The 27,190-nt window shown below is 42.9% G+C and overlaps 1 protein-coding gene across 2 annotated transcripts in view; it reads left to right on the top strand.

The window, feature by feature from the left end:
- ROCK2 (Rho associated coiled-coil containing protein kinase 2) overlaps positions 1-27,190 on the top strand; it is a 171,623-nt gene that overhangs the window by 81,247 nt on the left and 63,186 nt on the right. For both annotated transcript variants that reach the window (XM_048845516.2, XM_048845517.2), the window contains exons 4-5: positions 7,214-7,351; positions 8,736-8,996. In XM_048845516.2, the coding sequence (XP_048701473.1) occupies positions 7,214-7,351; positions 8,736-8,996 (399 nt within the window). The remainder of the gene's footprint in view (positions 1-7,213; positions 7,352-8,735; positions 8,997-27,190) is intronic.

Here is a 27,190-nt window from a genome sequence, read left to right on the forward strand (position 1 = left end):
CTATAAGGGTGTTACAAGCTGCCAAAAATTCTATAAATTCTATATATAGAATTTTTTAAAAATCACTCAATTTTGTAGTTATTAGCCTTGTATAATATATAAAAACCATAACATTTTGCTGAATCTAGAATAGCAATGAACTGAAAAATACCATTCATGGCGCTGTACTAACTTTAGTCATAATGAGGGTATACATAGACATTTTGACTTCAGAAGGTTCAATACAAGTTGAAATTGTTGAGCTCTAAGCCCTATCACTGTCTGCTGCATTCAGAATATTATCATAAGTCTTTTCAAACAATCATGGATGATGATTTGCAATAATTAAAACATATAGTTCAGTTTACAACCAAGATAGGAATTTGCTTTGACAGGCTCTAAAAACAGAGGGCACCATAATAACATAAGAATGGTCACACTGGGTCAGACCAGTGGTTCATCTAGTCTAGTATCTTGTCTTGTGACAGGGGCCTGTGCCAGATGCTTCAGAGAGAGTAAACAGAGCAGGGCAGTTTATCGAGTGATCCGTTCTGTCATCCAGTCCCAGCTTTTAGCAGTCAGAGGTTTTGGGACACCCAGAACATGGGGTTGCATCCCTGAGCATCTTTGCTAATAGCCATTGTTGGACCTGTCCTCCATGAACTTATCTAATTCTTTTTTGAACTCCGTTATACTTTTGGCCTTCACAACATCTCCTGTCAATGAGTTTCACAGGTTTACTGTGAGTTGTGTGAAAAATTATGTTTGTTTTAAACTTGTTGCCTATTAATTTCATTGCGTGACTTCTGGTTCTTGTGTTATGTGAAGGGGTAAACAACACTTCTTTATTCACTGTCTCCATCATTCATGATTTTGTAGACCTCTATCTCATTCCCCCTCTGCCATCTCTTTTCTAAGATGAACAGTGAGAGTGTTTTTAATCTCTCCACCATGAGTAAAATAAGATTGAAGATCTGAATTAAATCAACAAAATTCAAAACATTTACATTTTCTCTGAACAGTGCATACTGTTCTGCATCATAAATATTGCTGCACTAAAGCAAGCCAAAAAGATGGCACATTAACCTATCTAGCAGAAGGGTGATCTTGCAGTGAAAGCCAGCTCCCCAAAATTTGCAGCTCCTATATGGCAGCTCCCCAAGAAAGGAGAGCTAATGCATATTAGTTTCCCTGATTTCCGTGTTCTGCCTACTCAGTTTGGGACAACACATTCTGTGGCATTTAGTCTTGTGCATAGATTAACAAATACGCTTCTCCTGTCCCTAGATGTCAGCCCTGCAGAGGGAGACCAATTGGCTCTGGGCTCAGTCTCTGACTTTGGTGGAAAAACAATTTTCTGGTGCTCCAAAAGTAATAAAACTCCACTCTTGGATTCTAGCCTTGGGTGTAGAGAGACCAATAGCTGATGAGCAACCTAAGAATGTAGAAATCACCTGGTGGGAGGGTGAATAGGATGCATCTATCTTCAACTGCCAATTCCTTTCATTACGCATTGAGTGAGGAGCTGTGACTGGTGTCTAAGGCAGACATAAAACAAATATTGTATATTTAGATTAAGGCCAATAGTTTACGTGAAGGAGGTTAATGTGTATTCAGTATGTGGTTTTGCATATTGTTTTCTCTTGGGGGGGGGGGGGGGAGGATGGGAATCGTATTGATTGAAATTCAAATATAAGTGGTTTCCTGTGTTTTTTCTCTTGTGCCTTATCACAAAGTACTGGGTTATGGTCCAGTGATATTGCTGACTAGCATAATGCTTTACCATAAGAGCTCCCTGCCTACACAATAGGGAAAGGCCTACCCCTAGTTGCAGAGTGTGTTAGGTCCATTTACCATACCTTCGGGTAGTCAGTGTCTCTGGGAGATCTGTATTACACAATTTCAGTGTTAAATCTCTGCAGTCTTATGGAGTTCATGAAGACCACACTGGTCAAGATGTGTGTAAATGGGCTACCATTTAATTGTAGCCATTAAACATGTAGCGCATTGTCTATTGCATCTACTCTGCCTGCTGACAGGGTGCATGCTTCAATGCTAGCCCATATAAAAGGAGCAGATGTTTCTTTTGTCTCTACCAGCTGAAACCACCTCCTTTAGGAGACTAACTAAGTTTACCTCTTTATTGCATCAGCAGCACATCTTGTGATATTTTAGGTACTTTCAAAACCTTTCTGCGCGCTAGGATTTTAAGTTTGGCATGACAAGACTTGGCACCATTATCAGTACTAGATTTGATGCATGGAGAAAGCTGACTATTTAGAACAGCCGCATCATTTCCTCAATATGCAGATTACCTTTTGATATAGTGATTGGGAGGGTCTTCAGTGCACCTCTTATGTGGTGGCAGAATGTGTCTTGGGGAGACTTGTCTTTTAAGACACCATTAATTTGTTTTACATTTCATTAACGAAGCAGGGACCAGGCCATAGAGTAACTGTGATGCTTTAAGAAAGCATACGTGAATCAAACTAGCTTTAGTGCATGGTGGCAACATGAAGGAAATTTAACAGATTTTTCCCCTATATTTTGATATAAGTTTCTTTCAACTTCAGCATCTCTTTTCAGTGCAGTTGGATGCAATTTACTGCATTAGAACAATTTCACGGGTGCCTAGACAAATGTTAGCACCTCAGTGAACATACATACATACACACACTCACACATACACACTGCTTTGAGGAAATGGCTTGATAATTCTTCCATCTAAGATGCCTCTAAATTAGTTGCTTCACTGGTGGCCATATTGATACTACAAGAGAGATCTCCCATAGGTCCTTTCACACATGTGGCCTGCTCAGGACAGAGCAAATCTGTGGATGTGTCATTGCCACAGTTATTCATTGTCTTGAGGTACTTCTGTTTTTCAGTGCTGACCAAGATAGTGGATGTATCCTGTAGTTTTCTCAGGAAATGTTTTTAGCCACCTGATAATTTGACACCCCCAGCCCAGTCAGTGGGACAGATTCTTGTCTCCATTCCCACTGCTTTGCACTCGACATGTGCTACATAGGATTTGGTTTCTGCCTGTAACTGGCCAGTGGAGAATTTCTCTAATGGCAGGAAAATTTCCTTTGGCATAAAGTCAGCTGTGCATGCCACACCAACCCCAAAACTGCTACTCTGATCCCCCAGTAGTGAGTGATCGCTTAGAATCATAAACTGGTGGCATGACTTAGGGCTGACCCTAGGCAGTTTTATCCCAATGCCTCTGATGAATAGATTTTTCTCTGAGGGCCTCTGTGCCAATATTTCTTCTGCAACTGAGCAAAAGGATCTATGGAAGCTCTGGTTTATGTAATATAGCTTCCACTGTATTCAACAGTTCTGTGCACGATGTTGATAATTGGAATAGGAAAGGAATTAGTTCTCCAAGTAATCTTATGTTAGGACATTTCCTTAATGCCTTAAATTGTATATACTTTAGAGGTATTGCAGCATATGGATAATTTTTTTTAAATCTACAGTTCCCATGAACTAACCATCTAGAAAGTTGTAGCCTAGTAACAGGCTGTGTAAGAGGCTGATCCCTAAAATGTGCATACCTGTCTAGGCAGCACAAAGCTCATGTATTCAAGAACATAGTATACACCTACCTAATGATGTTTCAAGACATGTTTTGGCTGCTTTCCAGAGTATCTTGTGCCTTGATTATTTTTCTGCTCCTACGACTAGTGCTTATTGTCTCAAGGAATTGTAATGCCGGCAGCTCCTCAGAATGAGGTGTTTGGTTGAGGTTTCCATGGTTACAGGGGAGGCAAGAGGCTGTGCACATTTTAAAGACTTTACTATGAGATCAATAGGAGCATAAGACATATTGTGACAGGGTCCGGCCAGACGGCTACGGGAGAGTGATAAAAGGCAGATATATTAGCCCCAGGTTAAGTAGGTCCCTTTTCCCTGGGTAAGGTAACAGGGAAGGTTCCAGAACAATCAGGAACTTTCTGGAAACAAGGCAGACAGGCTGATTAGAACACCTGCAGCCAATCAAGACGCTGCTAGAATCAATTAAGGCAGGCTAATCAGGGCACCTGGGTTTTAAAAAGGAGCTCACTTCAGTTTGTGGTGTGTATGTGAGGAGCTGGGAGCAAGAGGCACTAGGAGCTGAGAGTGAGAATGTGGACTGTTGGAGGACTGAGGTGTACAAGCATTATCAGACACCAGGAGGAAGGTCCTATGGTGAGGATAAAGAAGGTGTTGGGAGGAAGCCATGGGGAAGTAGCCCAGGGAGATGTAACTGTCACGCAGCTGTTACAAGAGCCACTGTAGACAGCTGCAATCTACAGGGCCTTGGGCTGGAACCCGGAGTAGAGGGCAGGCCCTGGTTCCCTCCATCACCCCCAACTCCCTACTTGATTCCGGAGGAGTTGAACTGGATTGTGGGTTCCACCAGAGGGGAAGGTCTCTGGCCTGTTCCCCGATCCAGTAGGTGGATCAGCAGAGACTGCAGGGATTATTCTTCTTCCTTTCCCCATGCTGGCCAGTGATGAGGCTAACTGAGTGAACGGCAGATTTGAGCCACGAAAGTGGCCAAACTGAGGGCTGCCATGAACCTCTGAGGCGAGAAAATCCACCGATAAGCGCAGGACCCACCATGGCAGAGGAGGAACTTTGTCACAATATGCTGTTATGCAAATTGATACATTCTTAAAATAAACGTTTAATTGTATAACTTAATTGGTCGCTAGCTGAGCAATAGTTTTCTAGTTGATTTTACTAAATGGTCTGTCCTGGAATACACCAATCAAATCTCTAACCTTCTGATTCTGGTTTTACAAATTTAGGTTATTTACTATGTAAAAGAAAGCTGAATCCCTTTTGTAAAACCAAAAAGGGAGATACATGCATATATCTGAGATGCAATAAATTTCTTTCTGTGTGATTCAGGTATCTTACCTCTGATTACATATTCTACTCATAATCTGTTTTATTCCACAAAAGAAGCTTTAGGAGAATTCAGACATCTGTCCTTTGAATTTTGTTTCACTTCAATACTATATTGTCATAATGTCTGAACCCATCCCTTTAAGGATACTAAAAGCCTTTAGTGGGTCCTTAAAGTGCCAGTTAGTCTGTCTTTTATGTCACAGGGATTATCAAATATCTCCACAGGGTTATGTGTCCAAACTCTGCCTATTTAGAGTTTTCCAGAACTACTCCAGATTTTGTGATATAAGTTCTCATTTAGACTGTCATACAAGTTTTAGACCATTTATTCAGTTAGAGCCTAAATGGACTGAGGAACTGATTGGGAACACAAATAGGAATAAATGGTCAATTTTCAACATTGAAGGACGCTAAAGTGGATTGCCCGAAGGATTTGTAGTGAGACATGTTGTTTTAATACTTTACTGAACTGGAAAAGAGGGCGAACATTGAGGTAGTAAAATTTCAAATGACACATTTTAGGCTAGTCAAGACTATCCGAAGATCCTAACAAAGTTAGACAATTGGGCAAGACTGGTAGGTGAAATGAAATGTAGACAAATGTAAGGTAACATGCTAGAAGGAACAAGTGGAGTTACTTGTAAATATTAGTTGCAACAACTCAGGAAAACGTTTAGGGTGTAACTGTGAATAGTTCAATGAAAGCATTTCCTCAGCATTGGTTTAAAAAAAAAAAAAGCAAACAAATGCCAGCTTGCTTTAGGAATAGGATAGAGAATAATACTGTAATGTTACCATACTATTATAGATAGATGAGATGCTTGAATGCTGTTCTAGCTGTTCCATTTCAAAAAGAATATAGCAGAATTAGAAGGACATGTAAAATGACTAGACATGGCAATATGGAGACAGTTTAGATAAGCGGTGACATAAGGGTATATAAAATAATGAAATCTATAGAGAAGTTCAGTTGGGTGTTCTTATTTACCTTGTACCTTCTACTATTCTTGTAGGAGAATAACAAGATGATGTCTTATAAAGTTAAAAATCAAAACATTTTAAACAGCTGAAAACATTTTTTGAACAATGTATAATTAAGCCTTGAACTCACTGCAACAGGTACTATTGAAACAAAAAGCTCAATAGTATTAAAAGGGAGACATTTATGAATATTAAAATCTGCAATTAAACTTGTTAGAATAAAAATGTATAAGGGATTAAAAATATGTTTTTCCTCTACCCCTGTTCCACATGCCCTGATGGCTTTCACATATTGGTTTATTTTGTTGTTTCAGTGTGGGGCATGTGTGTTCTAAATGGGTGGATGAAAATGACTCGTCAGTGATTGCTTTATTTCATTGTCACCATTTACATGTGTGAATTTGCAGTAAAAATATATTTCAGTAGTTACAACTTATTTTTAGTCTCTTCTAGATCGGGATACCTTTTCAAAAAGCATTGTGAAGTTTTATCTGTGCAGTGCTAATTCAAGGATGTGGCTGCCACTAGTATAGATGATGGGTATATCTCTGTCATCTGTCAGTCATTTTCATTCCCTTTTCATGCTAGCAGGCATTCTTGCTAGAGTAGATAGACTGTTCCAGTTGAATTTTGGGAAATTCCAAAGTTCTAAGACTAATTTCAGGAACCTCTCTCCAAGTGCTTTGTTGCAGTAGATAGTCTCAATCAGTTAACATTGGAATCCATCTGACTAGATGCCAGCTTCCTGAGGTTGTCTGTCCTTAACCAGTGAGACTTTTGGGAGGGAGGAGCATTTCCGCTAACTTCCATCTTGTCTCCATTCTTTTTAAGAGCTCTAGAATATTTGGATGTTGTGTACTCAAGGAGCAGTTTCAAAAGAAATCTCTCTCAGTGCCAGCCTCCCAGTTGAATCTCAAGCTTGGTGCATGTCTCATTAAAGGCAGTGTCTCTCTTGAGTGAGGTCAGGTCACTGCTGTGCCGACCCATTGTTTATAAAGGTGGCAGCATATCAGTGAAGAACAAATTACTCTTGCCTATTAGTTTCTTTTGTATAGTGACTCCAGTATAGACACCCTCTAAAATACCCTATTTGATTAACAGACTCTGGCAGAATGGCTAGAAGTTAAGTAGAGCTATAAGGTTTTTTCTTTTGGCTTTGGAAGTTCTCAACAAGTTACAGACTTCCTGACTGCCTAGAAATTGCAGACATAGAAATCTGGATTGGTTACCACCTGATGTAGGGGACTTGCCATGTCACAGAAAACAATTAGCAGGTAAGAAATTAGTTTTACTTTGTTTTTTATAATTATTTAAAAACACAATTTTTTCCCTCCTTCTTAACCAACAGGTTCGCCATAAAACATCACAGAAGGTTTATGCAATGAAGCTTCTTAGTAAATTTGAAATGATAAAAAGATCGGATTCAGCCTTTTTCTGGGAAGAAAGAGATATCATGGCCTTTGCCAACAGTCCCTGGGTGGTTCAAGTAAGGAGTGTTTTTCTCTAGTTTTTAAATTTAAGTTAAAAGTATTTAATTTTTGGGTCAGTTTTGAATATGCATTTAAATTCAAATAATGGGTTAGATTCAGATCTCAATTTAGAAGTCACACCAGTGTAACTGAATTATGAATCAGGATCAGTGATTTTGTTTTAGTTTATATTTGTCCATATTGATAGGCTAACTTTTAGCTTGATCACTTCAGCTGCAGTATAAAATGAAATGGAATTTACAAAACAGCCTCAAATGAGTACTCTACTTGAAATTATAATAATTTTTGTGTGAAGGGAAAATTGTGAGTCAGATTACAATTACAGTACAAAAATATGTGAGTGAACTGAAATTTTTTCTACTAATCTATTCTGCCAGATTAATTTTATTAGTGTTTGTAATATGGCTCAATCATGAGGTCACAAACAATTCATTGTGTTATTGTGGAGGAGGAAAGTGGATTTAAGTATAAAGTATCTATTTATGCACCCATGTACCTCAATAATCTGTAACAATGAAAACCTAAATGCAGGAAAAAAATTCTTGGTACTTGTAATTTAAGAATTAAATAGTTATAATTTGAAACATTTTCAAGTGTGTAGATGTGATTCTCTGTATGTAAAAGGTAAATACCGCCATCTCATTTTAATACTGGCCACTGACCAATTACATAGTAATGGCCTGGCCTTACTTGGGCTGGGATCTAGAGGTGAAAGTCCTGGAGTGCATTCAATGAAACCCTCTAGAACAATTTGCAAAGAAATGAACTTACTTTCAATAGACCAGTAACCTAAAATATTAACTGTAATATATACCAAGCTATATTTAATTATTAGTAAAGTTAATCATTTCATGCATCTCCACTTCATAGACACATTAACCTGCATTTATCATTTCTACTTTTGCTTGGTGATGTTAGAGGAAAACAGCAGTAATGAGTTCCAAATAATAATTATGTAAATATTTGGGAGCTATAACATAATACAGAAATGAAATTACAAAGCAATTTCAGAGACATCAGCCTCTGTTTAGCTATTTCCAGTACTCTGAATTGTACTTGTATCTCAGAGGGAGCTGACATTTCAATGATGCCCGTTTCATGCTGAGAAACAGAATGAGATGCACTTAATAAATGGAATAAATAAGAAATTAGTAGTTTTTAAAAATTGTGAGATAAGGTAGTTTTAATGTTTAGAATATGTTAGATTACTGTTAAATTAGCCAAAGTCTTTATTCGAAACTTTAAAAACAAATTGAACTTGCCTTACAACAATCTTGAAAATCTCTGATTATCTAAGAACAGAGTTTCATGAAACCAGAATAGAAAGAAGGTTGCTTTTTCAAATATCGCTCGAGTAATTTTCCTTCTTTTCTGCTTCAGCTCTTTTGTGCCTTTCAAGATGACCGATACTTGTACATGGTAATGGAATACATGCCGGGTGGAGATCTTGTAAACCTTATGAGCAATTATGATGTGCCTGAAAAATGGGCCAAGTTTTACACAGCGGAAGTTGTCCTTGCTCTGGATGCAATTCACTCCATGGGCTTGATACACAGGGACGTGAAGCCTGACAATATGCTTTTGGATAAACATGGGCATCTAAAGTTGGCAGATTTTGGCACCTGTATGAAAATGGATGAAGTAAGTATGCAATTAAATATTTTATCTACCACAAAGATAGGTTTTATTTTATTGTAAATTACTCAGGGATGTAAGGAATAAAGGAATGTTCAGCTAATTGAGCTTCTTGATTGGCAGAATATTCCTTGCTGTCTAATTTTAAGTAGAGGAAGGGACATTCTGTATTTTGTAACATTGGTCCATAATAAACTATTCTGGCATGGTGACAAAGGAAAGAGACCTACTTTTTGTTATTTCTGGGAGCATATATGTTTATGAATTTCTGTGTGTTCATTCTTTAGCCAAATGTTTGAACAGCTCATGAGACAACTCCTAATTTCAACATTAGTAATCTTGGAGCAGTTTATAAGCTAACACTTAGGTATAAATGAAATTGTTACTGAAGAGGCAACAATTTACATAGTCCCATATAGTCATTACTATATATAATTGCTCCAACAGCACCCCCTAGTGGTTTTTAACTTAAAAATTTAGATTAAAGTAATGTGACTAATGAAGTGTGATGCACTGATTGGGACTGCTTATTGCTAGTATTCAAAATATTCTATTTTTTCATTGCCCACATATTTAAAGAACATGGTCCATTAGGCAATACATTTTATGTGCTAGTTTCAAGATAAACTCATATGGCTTTAAAAAAGCCTTATTTAGACAGAGCCAAAGCAGACTTTTAAAATCTTCTGTATTTTTCAGTTTACACGTTGTTCTTGTTAAGTGAGGAGTAAAAAGTAAACAGTGAAATTACTCTGTAATTAGACATATTCCCCCATCCCTTGTGTTTTACTCTACAAAGGCACCGTAAGTTATCATGAACTTTGTGTGAATGTGCAAGTGTTACATTGATTACCTTTAGTTTTAAAATGTTTCTCTGATATTTTAATATTGGTGTTCCTTTGTTTTGTCAGCTTTGACTTAACAAGAGTATATTTTGGCCTGAAGGATATTACTTTAGTGCTTTCTTTTGCTATGTTGTGCTAGAATTTGTGTATATTACTTATATAAAATATGTTCTTGTTCCTTTGCAACCTATTTCACTTCTTCTTTTCTCCAGTATTTTTTTGTAATATATTTTTGAGTACTACCCTTTTATAGTAATTGCAAATGTACTCTGAAATACCGATGTCTTTTTTCCTCATATGGTATTTTATAAGCTTATTGAGAAATGTAATAGCCTTCATTTCTAGCATCATTTAGTTCGTTTTGTTCATGCTACAGTGATTCTATTCCACAGGTAGATAGATTGTTTATCTTAATTTGATTATTTGGGAGACAAGATGGCTGAGGTAATACCTTTTATTGGACCAACTTCTGTTAGGTGAGTGAGGTAATATCTTTTAGTGGATCAACTGCTGAAGTTGGTCCAATAAAAGATATTACCTCAGCCATCTTATCTCTCTAATATCCTGGGACCAGCATGTCTTACGTACAGTTAATTTGATTATGTAAGGCTGCTGACTGGCAGAGTTAATTTATTTTTATATTAGATAGATATGTTGCCAGGTTGTTACTGTAAGTCTAATTATTTTCAGGGTCCTTTTGAATACGTATTCTTTGAAATGTTAAATCCAAATAAATAAATATAATGTGAACCTTGTAGCTGTAAGAGTCCGATTGGACCACCCTATCTGTATTGATACTATTAGGCTACATATCAGGTGGCTTATGCCTTCAGACTTTGCTTCTTTCATTGTACAAATTCTATAAGGCTTTCCAGGTTCTCATTCTCTGAACGCATTTTCTGATCCTTTCCCTGTATAGATATTCAGAACCCTGACTGACACTTTGCTTGCAGTAAGCCAAATTTGTTTAGTCGTCTGAGACTAAACTTAATGTGATAATGGGCCTTGTTTTACTTGTAATTGAAGTAAGGTAAAAATAATATTTGATCTGCTTAATATGAACCCTTAACTTGTTTTTCTTCTTTAAGTACGTGCTCATATCCATACCATGTTAGGTGCATGCTCATGGCATGGACTGTTGCTGGAGATTTTTCCCTCAGTGGTATCCATCAGGTTGACTCTAGCACCCTCTATGTGGCGGTATAAAGTGCGCCACTGGCCCCACACCCAATCAGTTCCTTCTTACCGCCCCGATGGTTGCTGGAATAACTCCTCTTGCTTCAGCCACTGGTCTCCGGACCTTCGGCACCAGACGTCGGAAATAAGGAGTACCACTGCCCTTGGTCACCTCGGGAGGACTCGTCATCCCTACACCAGTGCAAGAGCCACCACTGGTACTGTCCTATGTGCTGCTGGACCTCAGTGCAGGTTGCCCCACGAGTACCTGGTCAGGTGGACAATGGCCTATTCAGTGGCCATTCAGGAACCCATGGCCATTTCCCTCAGTACCGTGTCCTTCTTCTCACCTGTCATACTCGTTTGCTTCCGAGGGGCAGGATCCCCCTTCACTCCGCTCGGTACTGGACACCAACTCCCAGTGCTGATGCACATGACGTGGGCCACATGGAGGTAATTAAAGCTGAAGATGAGAAAACAGCCCTCACCTTCCAGTAGAGGCCTCTTCTTCCTCCTCCGCAGACCAGGACATCTCGGGACCGAGTGGCTCACTGCCGCAAGGTGATTTTAGAGCCCATCAGGAGTTTCTGAAGCGGGTAGCAGTTAACCTGGAGCTAGAGATTGAGGAGCTCTAGGAATTGTCTCTCACCCTCATTGACATTCTAGATGCAACAGCACCATTTAAGGTGGCTCTGATACCCGGGGTTCTTTCAACCGAAAGCTCTTGGTAACTTTTACTCTGTGCGAGGTGGTGTCAGGAAATAAATCAGGGGAGACACGGCCGTCCGACCGATAGATGGCTGGCACAAACAGGACAACACAAGAGTGCTTTCACTTAAAGCTAAACTTTACTTAGTCTCAAGCACTTACACATGTCCGCAGCAGGTTAGTAAAACACCCCCAACCCTCGATAATTACTGAAGCTGAGTTTGGCTCTCGAGTGGCACAGCTGCAGCCTGTCTGCCAGTGGAGAACACAAGCTGCATCCAGAAGGAGAGTCCAGTCCCGAGGAGTCCCACTACCTCAAACTTTTCCCCCTTATTTATACATTAGTAAAACAATGACATGTCTCTTGTTAAGCAAGCAGTTTCAACGGTCAAGCAAGAGGTTTCCTTCTAATTATTGATTAACCAGGTGTGAGTTTTTCCCAGAATTTGCAGTCTTGAGGCTCTAACAGACACATTCCTGAGGGCACACCCTGCTCTTCTAAAATGCATGTATCAGCAACTTCAACACAATTCTTATCAGGAAGGACGCGGGGTCAAGCTGTCCTGTTTGTGGCACCCAAAACCCCCTCCCCTCCTGCCTTGGTTAAGGTGAGGCTGCTGCATGGCCAATTTGCAGTCTGCTGACTTGGCTGCCTTTAATTTTAAGCAATAGTGGTATCAGGCACTTTACTGGTTTGCAGAAATCTCCCCGTACAGCCCTACTCATTAACGAGGTGGTAATGGGTCCAGTCAGAGCCCTGTGGCAGACCCAGTCTTCTCTCCCTCCCACTTTGAAGAGGGCAGAGAAGAAATATTATGTGTCAGCCAATGGGTATGAGTAGCTATACTCTCAGCCCCCGTCCTGGGTTCCTAGTTGTATGGGTGGCCAATGAGAGGAGTAGACAGAGCCAAGCAAGTGCTACCCACAAACAGAAGGATGCAAGGAAACTCAATCTGTCTGGGAAGAAAGTTTTTATTCAACAGGTGGTCTACAACTAATCTCAAACCAGCAAGCCCTGCTGGGGAGATATGATTACAACTTGTAGGACTCCTTATCCAATTTTAAGGTCTCCGTGCCTGAGGACTTCAAGGCAGGAATTCTGTGCCCAATTAGTGGAGGGGAAAGAATGTTGTCAGAGCCTCACTCCAGGCGACACTGAATGCTGCTGATATGGCAGCCAGGACGATGGCCTCTGCAGTGTCCATGAGGCGATATTCTTGGCTACAGTCCTCATGGCTACCTCAGGAGGTCCAGCAATCGATCCAGGACCTCCCTTTCAAAGGCTCCTCATTATTTCAGAGCAAACGGACACAACACTCTATGGCCTGAAGGACTCAAGGGCTACCTTCAGATCCCTGGGCCTCTGTGCTTCATCCACTTCAAGGAGGCACTTCAGGCCTCAACAGCCAGCCCACTTCTCGGCTCCACCACTGAGACAGGACCTGTACAAGAGAAAGGGCAGAGGTTACAAACGCCATCCTTTGTTTGTTTTCGGACTGACTCCCACTTAAGTTCGGCATCGTCCCACATCACATCGGGCCACTGGGTGCTAAGTACAGTGGTGGGTGGTTATATCCTGCAGTTTTCAGCCACTCCTCTCTCCCACCCCTTATCGCCGTCCCTCTTCAGTGACCCTTCTCACAAGCAACTCCTAGTCCAGGAGCTGCAGATCCTCTTACCGGTGGGGGCTGTGGAAGAGGTACCTCGAAAATTGAGAGGGAAAAAGTTTTACTCCCGATATTTCCTAATCCCAAAGGCCCAGATTGGCTTTTGCCCCATCCTGGACCTGCATCACCTCAATAATTATCTCAAGTGTCATAAATATAAAGGGAAAGGTAAACACCTTTAAATCCCTCCTGGCCAGAGGGAAAGCCCTTTCACCTGTAAAGGGTTAAGAAGCTAGGATAACCTTGCTGGCACCTGACCAAAATGACCAATGAGGAGACAAGATACTTTCAAAGTTGGGGGGGGTGGAGGGGGAAACAAAGGGTTCTCTCTGACTGTGTGTTGTTTTTTTTGCCAGGAACAGACAAGGAATGGAGTCTTAGAACTTAGTAAGTAATCTAGCTAGATATGCGTTAGATTCTGTTTTGTTTAAATGGCTGATAAAATAAGTTGTGCTGAATGGAATGTATATTCCTGTTTTTGTGTCTTTTTGTAACTTAAGGTTTTGCTTAGAGGGATTCTCTAGGTTTTGAATCTAATTACCCTGTAAGGTATTTACCATCCTGATTTTACAGAGGTGATCCTTTTACTTTTTCTTTAATTAAAATCCTTCTTTTAAGAACCTGATTGTTTTTTCATTGTTCTTAAGATCCAAGGGTTTGGGTCTGTGTTCACCTAGGCAAATTGGTGAGGATTTTTATCAAGCCTTCCCCAGGAAAGGGGGTGTGGGGTTTGCTGAGGATTTTGAGGGGAAAGATGCTTCCAAGCGGGCTCTTTCCCTGTTACATATTTGTTAAACGCTTGGTGGTGGCAGCAATAAAGTCCAATGGCAAAAGGTAAAATAGTTTGTACCTTGGGGCAGTTTTAACCTAAGCTGGTAAAAATAAGCTTAGGGGGTTTTCATGCAGGTCCCCACATCTGTACCCTAGAGTTCAGAGTGGGGAAGGAACTCTGACATTAAGAAACTGAGGTTCTGCCTCATCTCCATGGCCTCAATCATTCCCTCCCTGGATCCAGGAGCCCTCAACTTGAAGGACGCTTATTTTTACATTTCTGTCTTCCATGGCCACAGAAGATTTATCAGATTTATTATAAACCAGACTCCTTACCAATTCACCATTTTCCCTTTTGGCCGGTCCTCAGCCTCCTGGGTTTTTACAAAAGGTATGGTGGTGGTAGCTGCCTTTCTCAGAAGGCGAGGCGTTCAAGTCTACCCATACCACAGTGACTGGCTGGCTGATCAAGGGTCATTCAGAGGCTCAAGTAAAGAAAAGCATCAGCCTGGTCCAAGCCACCTTCCAAGCACTGGGCCTGTTGGTAAACGAACAAAAGTCGACTCTCATTCCAGTACAGAGAATAGAGTTTATCGTGGCAGTGCTAGACTCAACTCAGGCCGGAACCTTCCTTCCAAGGATGCGATTCCAGACCTGACATCCAAGGTCATGGCTTAACTGATCACAACAGCTTGGGTTTGCCTCAAGCAACTGGGACACATAGCCGCATGCACTTACATGCTATGGTATGCAAGGCTGTGCCTCAGGCCCCTGCAGACATGGTTAGCTTCAGTGTACTCTCCGAACTGTCACTACTTGGACTCTGTGCTTGCTGTTCCAGCCCCAATCCTTGCCTCCCTTGACTGGTGGAAGGACCCCTGGATGGCACTGGCGGATGTTCTCTTTGTTGCCCTCCAGCCATCAGTGTGCCTAGTGTCGTATCCTTCAGAGCTAGGTTGGGGAGCCCACCTTGATTAACGTAGGGCCTGTGGTCCCAGTAAGAACTCTCCTTGCACATAAATGTCTGGAAGCTCAGAGGGGTCTGCTTGACTTGCCAAGTGTTCCTTCCCCAGATTGCAGGCAAGGCAGTGCAGGTATTGATAGACAGCACCATAGCCATGTTCTACATCAGTAAGCAGGGAGGAGCATGCTGCTCCACCTTGTGTCAAGAGGCCGTCTGTCTGTGGGACTTCTGCATGAAGGACTCCATCCATTTCAAAGCATCTCATCTTCTGGAAGCCTGGAATGCCCTGGCACACCTCAGCAGATCTTTCTCCTCTCACCACGAGTGGTCCCTTCACCCAGAGGTCATCAGGTTCATCTTTCAAAGGTGGGGATTGCTCTAGGTTGACCTGTTTGCAGCCAAGCAGAACTGGAAATGCCATCAGTTTTGCTTGCTGCATGGGCACAGCCTGGGCTCCCATGCCTTCTGACTTCCAGGGGCAGAGCTCTTATTCTACGCATTTTTACTGGTTCCTCTGGTTTACAAGGTGCTTCTGAAAATCAAGCAAGACAAGGTGAGAGTTATTCGTATAGCCCCGGCATGGCCACACCCACACTGGTTTGGCACACTGCTAGACTTACCAGTAGTACCCCAGCTAATGCTCCCACTCTGCCTGGTCCTGATCTCTCAAGATCACAGCCGTTTACTCCACTTGAAGCTTGGGTCCCTTCACCTGACTGCATGGAAGTTATATGGCTGAACCCGAAGGAACAAGCCTGTTCGGAACAAGTTCGACAGGTCCTTCTGGGTAGTAGGAAGTCCTCCACCAGGAATACCTACCTCACTAAATGGAAGCATTTCTCAATATGGTCATTCGAAATGGGGCCTCTCTCCAACTCGGTCTTCCCTTCAGTGTGTCCTGGATTACTTGCTCCATCTAAAACAACAAGGTCTAGCCTTCACATCTATCAAGATGCATCTAGCATCAATTTTGACCTTCCATGCGCCAGTGGACAGTAAGTCAGTTTTCTTTCACAAGATGACCATTCTTTTTCTTAAGGAGTTGGAGAGACTTTACCCTCAGGCTCACAAATTGATCCCTCCCATGGGATTTAAACCTGATCCTATCAAAACTCACAGGCCCTCCCTTTGAGCCGCTAGCATTGTGCTCTCTGTTGCTTCTCTCCTGGAAGGTCACCTTCTTGGTAGTATTTACCTCAGCCAGATGGGTCTCTGAAATCAGGGCCCTTACATCAGAACTACTGTACACCGTGTTCTTCAAGAACAAGGTCCAGCTACACCCCCATCCGGCCTTCCTGCCAAAGGTGGTTTTTCAGTTCCATAGCAACCAGGTCATTTTACTGCCAGTCTTCTTCACGAAGCCTCACAAGAATTCAGAAGAGCAGTGGCTTCACACACTGGATGTTTGGCATCTCCTCACCTTCTACCTTGAGAGGACTAAACCTTTCCACAGATTCATGCAACTCTTTTGTGGCAATCGCAGAGAGAATGAAAGGCCTACCAGTTTCAGCCCAGAGAATATCATTCTGGATAACCTCCTGTATTTGGGATTGCTGAAAGCAATCCAATCCAAGACATCTGCAGGGCTGCAACCTGGTCAGCAGTGCATATCTTCTGATCCCACAATGCCATCACCCAACAGTCTTGTGACGACATGAGGTTCAGGATAGCAGAGTTGCAGTCCGCTTCTCCATGAACTCCGAGCCCACTGCCTTGGGTACCGCTTGTGAGTCACCAAATGTGGAATGGACGTGAGCAGGCACTCAAAGAGAAAACGGTTACTGACCTTCTGTAACTATTATTCTTTGAGATTAATTGCTCATATTCATTCTATGACCCACCCTTCTACCGCTCTGTCAGAGTTAGCTGGCAAGAAGAAACTCAGAAGGTGCAGGGTTGGCAGTGCCCCTTGTATTGGCGCATAAGCTTGTGGCACCAGAAGGCACTGGAGCCAACCCGATTGGATACCACTGAGGGAAAAATCTCCAGCAACGGTGCATGTGACATGCACACACCTAATGTGGAATGGACGTGAGCATCACATCTTGAAGAGCAACAGTTATGGAAGGTCAGTAACCGTTTTTTATGCTATGTATATTTTTAAAGGGCTACTGGTTTTGAACCAAAAGAGTACTAGTTCAGCAGTATATGTTAAAAGTTTGGTGAACAAAGACTGCTGAGAGTATTATAAAGCTCTATTGTTAATCAGAGCTAATAATAAAACAGTAATATGTATAAAATTATACTGACCCACAAAGTTGAGGGAAACTATCAGTAATTTCTCTGGGGGCTACAAAAATGGTAACCGTAAGATTACTCATGTTTTTCTATTAAGGAAATTGAACTATAATAAGACTTTTAATTCCTTTCTAAAGTTTGAAGTGTTTGCAGCATTTTTGTAAGTAATTGTAGCAGAAACTCCAGGATTGGGTTGGGAATCAAGACTGAACTACTATCTGACCCCTAGAAGTTAGGGTTGTTGTTTTTTTAATACCTTAAAGTTTAAGTCTTTATAGACTTAGATGGTCTCAGACTGAATGGAATGGAGGAAATATTTTATATAAGAAGCTGTAGAATCAGACACATGGACATAGTTCTAGAATGTCTCCAAATCCTGGGGATGTCCCAGCTGTAAAAATATGTTGATGCTGGCAGGATGACTTCTATAAAACATAGGCCTCCTGTCAAGGTTCCTTCCCCACTCTGAACTCTAGGGTACAGATGTGGGGACCTGCATGAAAGACCCCGTAAGCTTATTCTTACCAGCTTAGGTTAAAAGCTGCCACCACCAAAGTGTTACACAAAGAACAGGGGACGTGCCCACTTGGAAACATCTCTTCGCCTCCCCCCAAAATATCCCCCCAAGCACTACGCCCCCTTTCCTGGGGAAGGCTTGATAAAAATCCTCACCAATTTGCCTAGGTGAACACAGACCCAAACCCTTGGATCTTAAGAACAATGAAAAAACAATCAGGTTCTTAAAAGAAGGATTTTAATTAAAGAAAAAGTAAAAGGATCACCTCTGTAAAATCAGGATGGTAAATACCTTACAGGGTAATTAGATTCAAAACCTAGAGAATCCCTCTAAGCAAAACCTTAAGTTACAAAAAGACACAAAAACAGGAATATACATTCCATTCAGCACAACTTATTTTATCAGCCATTTAAACAAAACAGAATCTAACGCATATCTAGCTAGATTACTTACTAAGTTCTAAGACTCCATTCCTTGTCTGTTCCTGGCAAAAAAAACAACACACAGTCAGAGAGAACCCTTTGTTTCCCCCTCCACCCCCCCCAACTTTGAAAGTATCTTGTCTCCTCATTGGTCATTTTGGTCAGGTGCCAGCAAGGTTATCCTAGCTTCTTAACCCTTTACAGGTGAAAGGGCTTTCCCTCTGGCCAGGAGGGATTTAAAGGTGTTTACCCTTCCCTTTATATTTATGACATCTCCCTAGCACCTATTTTTCTTTTTTAACTTTGAGTTTCTTTACCAGTAGTATGTATTAACAGTTCATGTATGTATAAAGAGCCCAGAAAAATAGCAGCATGGATTTGTAGGGGATGGAAAGGAGGAATCTTATTGTTCTTCGAATGCTTGTTCATGTCTATTCCAGTCAGGTGTGTGCATGCTGCGTGCATAGTTGGCAGAAATTTTTCTCCCAGCAGCTCCCATAGGGTCGGCTGTAGAGCCCACTAGAATGGAGCCTTCATGGCGCTCAATATACGACCCTGCTGACCCAGCCCCTCCTCCGTTCCTTCTTACCACCTGTGACGGTTATCGGAACTGCGAGTGACTTGCTTGCAAGTTCTCCTCGCTTCCTGTAGCTTTCTAGTATAGCTTATCTCAATAGTTTATAGTTCTAGTTTTTATTAGTTAGTAGTAGTTCTGTTGGGAGTGGGGTTTCCCCTCCACCCCGACCTTTCCCCTTGGGGACGTCAGGGCAAGCCTCAATCCCCAGAGTTCAAGCCCTGCAAGTCCTGCAGTAAGCTGATGCCAATGGGCAACCCCCACCACACTTGTTTAAATAGTCTGGGGGAAGCGCACCAAGCTGTTAAGTGCAGGATTTGCAAGGGTTTTCGACCAAGGACCAAAAAGGAGTGGGATTTCAGGTTGAAACAGCTCCTCATGGAGCTGGCTTTTAAACTGCAGTCCACCTTGGCATGGCAGGACCTGGCACCAATCTCCTCGGTGCGGAGTGCACCAGTATCGGTGGCAGAATTGGCATTGCAGAAGATCTCCGAGCACAGAGACTCGCAGCACCTTCGCCCTAGGCAAGACTTTCTAGATGGCGAGGTAGGAACAGCAGGCATAAGCCGTCCCAGCCCTCATCATCACAGGGCCAAGCGCATGCCTGAACAGCCTCCAAGCAGACCTTTTGAAGGTGTACCCGGGGACAAAGTGCCAGTCTGTATACTGGTTCCTCAGTCCTGCTTTCGGAATTGTCTATCCCACTTCTACCATGCATGGTCCCAAATAACATAGGACTGCTAGGTTCTCCGTACGGTAGAAGTGGGGCACTCTCTCCAATTCTGCTCCTCCCCTCCCTCCCTCCCACTGCCCTTCCCGGTCCCTCTTCAGGGACCCTTCTCACAAGCAACTCCTTATCCAGGAGGTGCAATCGCTCCTTGCCATAGGGGCAATGAAGGAGGTTCCTCAGGAGCTAAGGGGCAAGGGGTTCTACTCCCGCTATTTCCTAATCCTCAAGGCAAACGGGGAGGGGAGTGTCTGACCCATTCTAGAGCTGGTTCATGGTGAAGTTGAAGTTCCGCATGGTCTCCCTGAGCGCTATTATCCTTTCCCTAGATTCGGGAGACTGGTACGCCACCCTCAACATGAAAGATGCGTACTTTCATATAGCTATTCGGCCTGTGCACAGACGATTTCTGCAGTGTATAGCCAGCACCATACACTGTCAGTTCATGGTCCTCCTCTTCGGTCTGTTGACAGCCCCCCGAGTGTTCACCAAGTGTATATCGGTCATAGCAGCCTTCCTTCGCAAGAGGCAGGTACAGGTATATCCATACCTAGACGACTGGCTACTCAGGCGGCGCACCAGGGAGCAGGTGGAGTCTCAAGTCCGACTAGTCAGAGCTCCTTTCGAGAGGCTGGGACGACTCCTCAACGTGAACAAGTCAACCTTGTCACTGACTCAAAGAATAGAATTCATCGGTGCTGTGCTGGACTCAGTGCAGGCAAGGGTGCTCCTGCCAGACACCAGATTTCAGACCATGAAAAACATTATCCAAAGCCTCAGATGGTACCTGACTACTACAGAGAGGGGATGCCTGAGTCTCCTTGGGCACATGTCAGCCTGCACTTACGTGGTCCAGCATGCCAGACTGAGGCTCAGACCATTTCAAGCATGGCTCGCATCTGTATACCTCCCAGGGCACGACAGCCTGTTATCTGTGGTCATGGTGCCAGACCAAGTACTCGTCCCTCCAGTGGTGGCTAGACCCTCGCACAGTGTGCAAGGGAGTCCCCTTCAACAGCCCTCAGCTTTTCTTGTCTCTAGTAATGGACGTGTCAGCTCTCGGTTGGGGGGCGCATCTGGGAGAGCTCCAGACACAATGATTATGGTCGCAGGATGAGCTCTCCCTGCATATCGATATCAATAGAGAGCTCAGAGCAGTACAGCTAGCGTGCCAAATCTTCCTATCCTGGCTTCAAAGCCAGTGTGTGCGGGTAATGATGGACAACACTATGGCCATGTTTTACATCAACAAGCAGGGTGGACCCCGCTCTTCCCCCCCTATGTCGGGAGGCCCTTCAGCTATGGGAGTTCTGCATAGCCCACTCCATTCACCTGAAGGTGTTCTATCTCCTAGGTGTGCAGAACGAACCTGCAGACCACCTCAGCAGATCGTTTCACAATCACGAGTTGGCCATCCACCCGGATGTCATATATTCCATCTCCCAAAAGTGAGAGGTTCCCCAGGTCGATCTGTTTGTTACCTGGAGCAACAGGAGGTGCCCAGTGTTCTGCTCCTTTCAGAAACACAGCCCGGGTTTGATCTCGGATGCGTTCCTGCTTTCCAGGGGAGACCGTCTCATGTATGCCTTTCCACCATCCACTCGTGCACAGATTACTGCTGAAAATCCACAGAGTCAGAGTGAAAGTAATTCTGCTGGCCCCAACATTAGTACACCACGTTTCTGGAGCTGTCAGTGGACATTCCTATCGTGTTACCACTCTACCCTGATCTGATGACACAGGACCACAATTGCCTTTGCTACCTGCACCTCCAGTCCCTCCATCTCACATCTTGGAAGCTTCATGGCTAAACCCAGTGGAGCTCCTGTGGCTCGGAACCAGTAAGAAAGGTCCTGCTTCTCAGCAGAAAACCATCCACCAGGGCCACTTATCTGGCCAAGTGGAAGAGGTTCACTTGCTGGTGTGCCCAACATCACATTCCTCCACTCCAGGCGTCTGTACCACTCATCTTGGAGTACCTTGTGCACCTCAACCAACAAGGCCTGGCAGTGTCATCTATCAAGGTACAACTTGCTGCTATCTCAGCCTTCCACCTGGGCACATCTGGACGCTTCATATTCGCTAACCTTGTGATAGGATGTTTCCTTAAGGGCCTGGAACAGATATATCCTCAGGTTAGACAGCCTCTTCTGGCATGGGACCTTAATCTGGTCCTCTCCAGAATAATGGGACCCCCATTCGAACGGCTGGCGACTTGCTCCCTTCTCTGCCTGTCATGGAAGGTAGCCTTCCTGGTCGCCATCACATCAGCCAGGAGGGTGTTGGAGGTAAAGGCCCTTACCTCCAGTCCACCCTATATGGTCTTCCACAAGGACAAGGTGCAAGTAGCCAAGACATTTTTTTACCTGTTTTCTTTCCCAAGCCCCACAACAGTACCCAAGAGCAAAGTCTCCTGTCACTGGATGTTTGGCAGGTGTTGGCATTCTACATCGAGTGCACAAAGCCGTTCAGGAGGTCAAACCAGCTGTTCGTGGCAGTGGCAGACTGAAGGAAAGGACTCCTGGTCTCATCTCAAAGATTATTTTCCTGGATCACGGCCTGTATCTGCACATGTGGTGAGCTGGCCAAGGTCCCAGCACCGCCTCTTAAGGCTCATTCCACAAGGGCACAGGCCTCATCAGCTGAATTCCTGGCCCAGGTCCTGATACAGGAAATCTGCAGGGCAGCTACTTCGTGCTCGGTGCGTATGTTCACCTCTCACTGTGCCATCACACAGCACGCTAGAGATGATGCAGCTTTCGGCAGAGCAGTGCTCCAATCAGCAATTCCTTAACTCCAACTCCACCTCTGGGGTAGAACTTGGAAGTCACCTGACTGGAATCGACATGAACAAGCACTCAAAGAAAAAAAAATGGTTACTTACCTTCTTGTAACTGTTCGAGATGTGTTGTTCACATTCTTTCCAATACCCACCCTCCTACCCCTCTGTCGGAACAGCCAGCAAGAAGGAACTGAGGAGGGGCCAGGTCAGCAGGGTCATATATTGAGCGCCATGAAGGCAGCACTCCAGGAGGCTCCAGAGCCAACCCGACAGGAGCTGCTGGGGGAGAAATTTCCAGCAACTGTGCATGTAGAGCATGCACACCTGATTGCAATGGACATGAACAACACATCTCGAAGAACAACAGTTACAAGAAGGTGAGTAACCATTTTTTATAGAATTCAAAGCAGCGTTATCTGTTAAATCTTCCGTACCAGGTAGACACTCAGAGTGTAATTTCTTCCAACCAGCAGATGCACAGAATTGCGAATTGTTTTCATGACATTACCACTCATATATGGGACTTGTTGGCTTACAAAGCTCAGTTGTTTTTATCTCCTGCAGGAGGATCATGTATAGTCTTCCCCTAACTGAAAGAAAGGCCTGAACAAAGGAAAAAATGGAGTAGGCCTCAGAGGCTTAGTAGGAGCTCCAATCATATGTTTGCATGCAGCTGCCTCAGCTACAGTACTTGGGGCACCAAAAGACTGCTGTCTTTTTGGTTCTGTGACTAATGAAACAGGCATCACAGGACTACAACATGCATCATGGCTGATTCCTGTAGAAACTCCAGGGACAAGAACTGCCCACAAAGCTTGGCTTTTCAGACAGACCAGTCAGGATCTCTGTTCCCTTGTAGCTGAGCTCTTAGGGAAGCTCAAACTCAAAGGGAACTCTGAGGAAAGGAGGTGTTGCAGGACAGAAGGAATGGTGGTCATCAATTTGGGACTACACCGTCAGTAGATGGAATAACCTTCAGAAAGAAATTCTTCCTCCTTCTACAACTCAGCCTTTTGCTCCCCTGATACCATCACACAATGATCTTGGATAACTCTTGCTCTAGCTCTGTGCTGTAAGCCCTGTGATACGCAGGCCCAGGCTCAGTATTGCCTCCAGACCTAGCCTGACTTACTCCATTATCTCTACAAAGAAGAGTTGGAGGGTGCTGGTACTTCTGTCTCTTCAGAAAAGCATCATCAGGAAGTCTAAACCATCACTCCTGCAGCAGCATTCTTATATATTGAGCCATTCTGACCTCTTCAAAAGGCCCTGGAGATGAATAAAGAAACTATTCTGTCTGCAGCATTTGCAGAAGCCAGTCCAGCTCACTCCCAGCCACAGGGACTTGGGGAGATGATCAGCATAGGGGACCTCTGTGAGATACCAAGAGAAAAGGCACACAAAGTTCCCAATTCTTCTAAGATATAAACATATTGCATCTTATTGGAGGAACCCTTTCACCTCCCAGTTGGAAGTACTTAGCTCCTTTCGGGGTGCAGCTTCTGAGACTGCCCAACTCCTACATCTTTCACCTCTGAAAAGCTTCTAGCGCTGTCCTGAGCAGGGCAATAACAGTCTCAGGGAAAGAAAAGGCCCTTTACTTAACAGAAGAGACATTATGTCACAGAGCTCCTCTGGTAAATATGGTAGCCAGAGCACTAGAGACATAGAGAGAAACAGGCTTAGGATTTAATGAAAAGAGAATAGGATGCTCTCTGCCCAGAGAAAGACATCCCCCTTTAGCTCTCTGAGCTTTCAGCTTCGGAGCAGTCCTGTTTGACAGTCTGATCTCACTGTAACCCAGCCATTGAGACAGTAGAGTATGGAGGTCAATTAACTCTGGGAAGGAGATGATCCACGGAATTGGTAAAGAGTTCCTGATCCTTATTCTTGGGATAAAGAGGACCTCATTCTCTAATTTCCGGATGTTAACATTGGAGGTGTAAAAGCTGATGCAATTAGTCTTAGAGTACCTAGTATTTAAATATTCATACAAAGCCCTCAAAGCTTTTTGCATGCTCTGACGAATGAATGATGGAAAATAGCAATCTCGTGTATATAGTCCGTCAAGGAGATGTTAAAGTCCTCAGATCTGCTCCTGAGAGAATTTCATGTGGAATGCAAGAGAAGATGCAGCTATATCCAGTTAAAAAGGAGAAATACTATCCTCTGAAGGCTCAGAATAGCACTGAAGATCCCCTTTGAGAGAAAAATGGAAACTTCATTTGCTGGACATTGAGATATTTGGGATCTTTTCTGCAAACTTCAGTCTACATTATCTAAGATCCTTCAGCAAGCATCAGATCACTGCAAAAACGAAGTAAATCAAGAGATTTTGTGGAAACGAGCAGTCAGATTGACTAAGACGCTGCCCTACTTTGGTTTGACCTCTCTACTGTGTGATACTACAGAAATATTAGGAATCTGTCTTCTTACTTTATGGCTTCTTTAGTCAAAGCTGTGCAAGGAATGGGGGGAAATATCACAATGATTAGCCTGGTCTGAGTGCATAGACTGTGACTGAAGCCGAGGCCTTCTGACTACTCCTTGAAAACCAGATTGACAACTTTCCCCTTTCAAGGAAAATTCTTGTTTGGGGAGGAATTCAGGTGGCTTCAGCAAATCACTGTCAAAGACTCCAGATCTCCCTCAGCAGTCTCCCATTTCCGCCATCTAGTATGGCTTCCAGACCTCCAGGGGCATCCAACAATACCAAAGTTTATTTAGCAGCCACAATCCTTGTTAAACAGGAGAGGTAGGTTCAACTGGAGAAACTTCATTCATGTTCAAAATCAGGATGAGAGAGACACTCAAAGTTCAGACAAGGTCTGTAGATCTGTGCCCACAATGCTATCATAGGCAGAAGGTTTAAAGACGTATTCCATGCCTATGCCTAATCAACAATATACACTTGAGTCATGGATACTGTAGCATCTGGGTATTCTGTAGAGTTAAATATAGCATTTTCTTATTCATCCTGTCCTAAAAGGAAGAGAATGCAATGGGTTTTTAATCACCCATTGTAAAAAGAAGCTACTGCCTTATCCCAGAGTGGCCATCATCTACTCTGTTCATTTTATAATGCAGAAAGCCGTAGCTTGCCTATCCCGCAACCTGGAATTGTAGAGTTAGCCTTTTCTTAGGGACCCCGGATTCAGAATGGAATCTCTGAAGTAGACTGCACAGGCATTAACTGGGGGTCATTTTTGTAGCTCCTTAAGGGTCTCTGCAGTGTCCATTTACATGTCCTAATTTTACCTGTTTTCTCCCTGTAATCGTTATGGTCTGTGATTTTGGTTTAAAAGAAAAATCAGATCACATGTTGGTTTATGTTACTTGTGATAACCAAACCAATACTACTTTACAACTTGTCAGTCACCCTCTAAATGGGGAGTCTAGAATATCAGACTGGATCTCTGTCATGGTAGCTCTGACAGCAATACGTTTCCTTGAGAAAACAGAAATTTGGTTTTGGTGTTTTTTGTTTTTTGTTTTGTTTTTAATTCTGTTTTCAGCTGTTACTACTTATTTTCTTTCACAGAATTGAGGGTAAGGTGGGTGAGAAACTTTCTGTGGTTTACAAGTATCTTGGGATGGAGAGATTAGATAAGAAGCAATGGTGCAAGAGTATTTGTGATACTTATACTGTACTTTATCCAGGATTTCTTTTCATTGTTGCGATCTGGACTCTCTGGAATAAACCTAGTTGAAGCTTGAATTTGGGGAAGTTGAACTCATATCACTTTGAACCAGTATGCTAGCAGACCTGATATTGACTCTTCTTTTATTGATTGTTCAGCTAGGAGCAAGGAGTATGGATAGTCAGGGCCTTTATGTTGCTAAATTAATGAAGTACTAGCAAGTGTTTTTAAGGACAAAACCTGTGCTTTGCTTTAAAAATTATATTTTCTTGTAGAGCTTAACCTTCCCATTCTTCCAAAATAGCTTTTCCTTTCATTTAAATTGTTCTTTCAAGCATTAAAATAAAAACAAAACAAGACCAAAAAACTCAGCCCCTAACTGGTCTTAGTGCCTAACCAAAAAAAAAAGCTGTGTCTGTATCTGTCTGCTCTTTTAGGGCCTAATTCAAAGCCCATTGAAGTCATTTGAGTCATTGACTTCAGTGCGCTTTGGATCAGGCCCATAGTATGCATACTCAGCTTTGTTAATACTGGAACCTAGGCTAAGTCACGTTTCCTTTTTAATTTTTTTTTCAATCTCGAAAGATATGTTTTAAAAAAGAAATAAGAGGCGTTACCAGGAATAGTCATTTTGTCAGTGTCAAGGTTCCTCCCCCACTCTGAACTCTAGGGTACAGATGTGGGGACCTGCATGAAAACCTCCTAAGCTTACTTTTACCAGCTTAGGTTAAAACTTCCCCAAGGTACAAATTAATTTTATCCTTTGTCCTTGGAATATGCACTGCCATCACCAAACTCTAACTGGGTTTACTGGGAAACGTAGTTTGGACACGTCTTTCCCCCCAAAATCCTCCCAACCCTTGCACCCCACTTCCTGGGAGAGGTTTGGTAAAAATCCTCACCAATTTGCATAGGTGACCACAGACCCAAACCCTTGGATCTGAGAACAATGAAAAAGCATTCAATTTTCTTACAAGAAGACTTTTAATAGAAATAAAAGTAAATAGAAGTAAAGGAATCACCCCTGTAAAATCAGGATGGTAGATACCTTACAGGGTAATTAGATTCAAAACATAGAGAATCCCTCTAGGCAAAACCTTAAGTTACAAAAAAGACACACAGACAGAAATAGTCATTCTATTCAGCACAATTCTTTTCTCAGCCATTT

The sequence above is a fragment of the Caretta caretta genome, chromosome 3 (assembly GCF_965140235.1).
Source record: "Caretta caretta isolate rCarCar2 chromosome 3, rCarCar1.hap1, whole genome shotgun sequence".
NCBI lineage: Eukaryota > Metazoa > Chordata > Testudines > Cheloniidae > Caretta > Caretta caretta.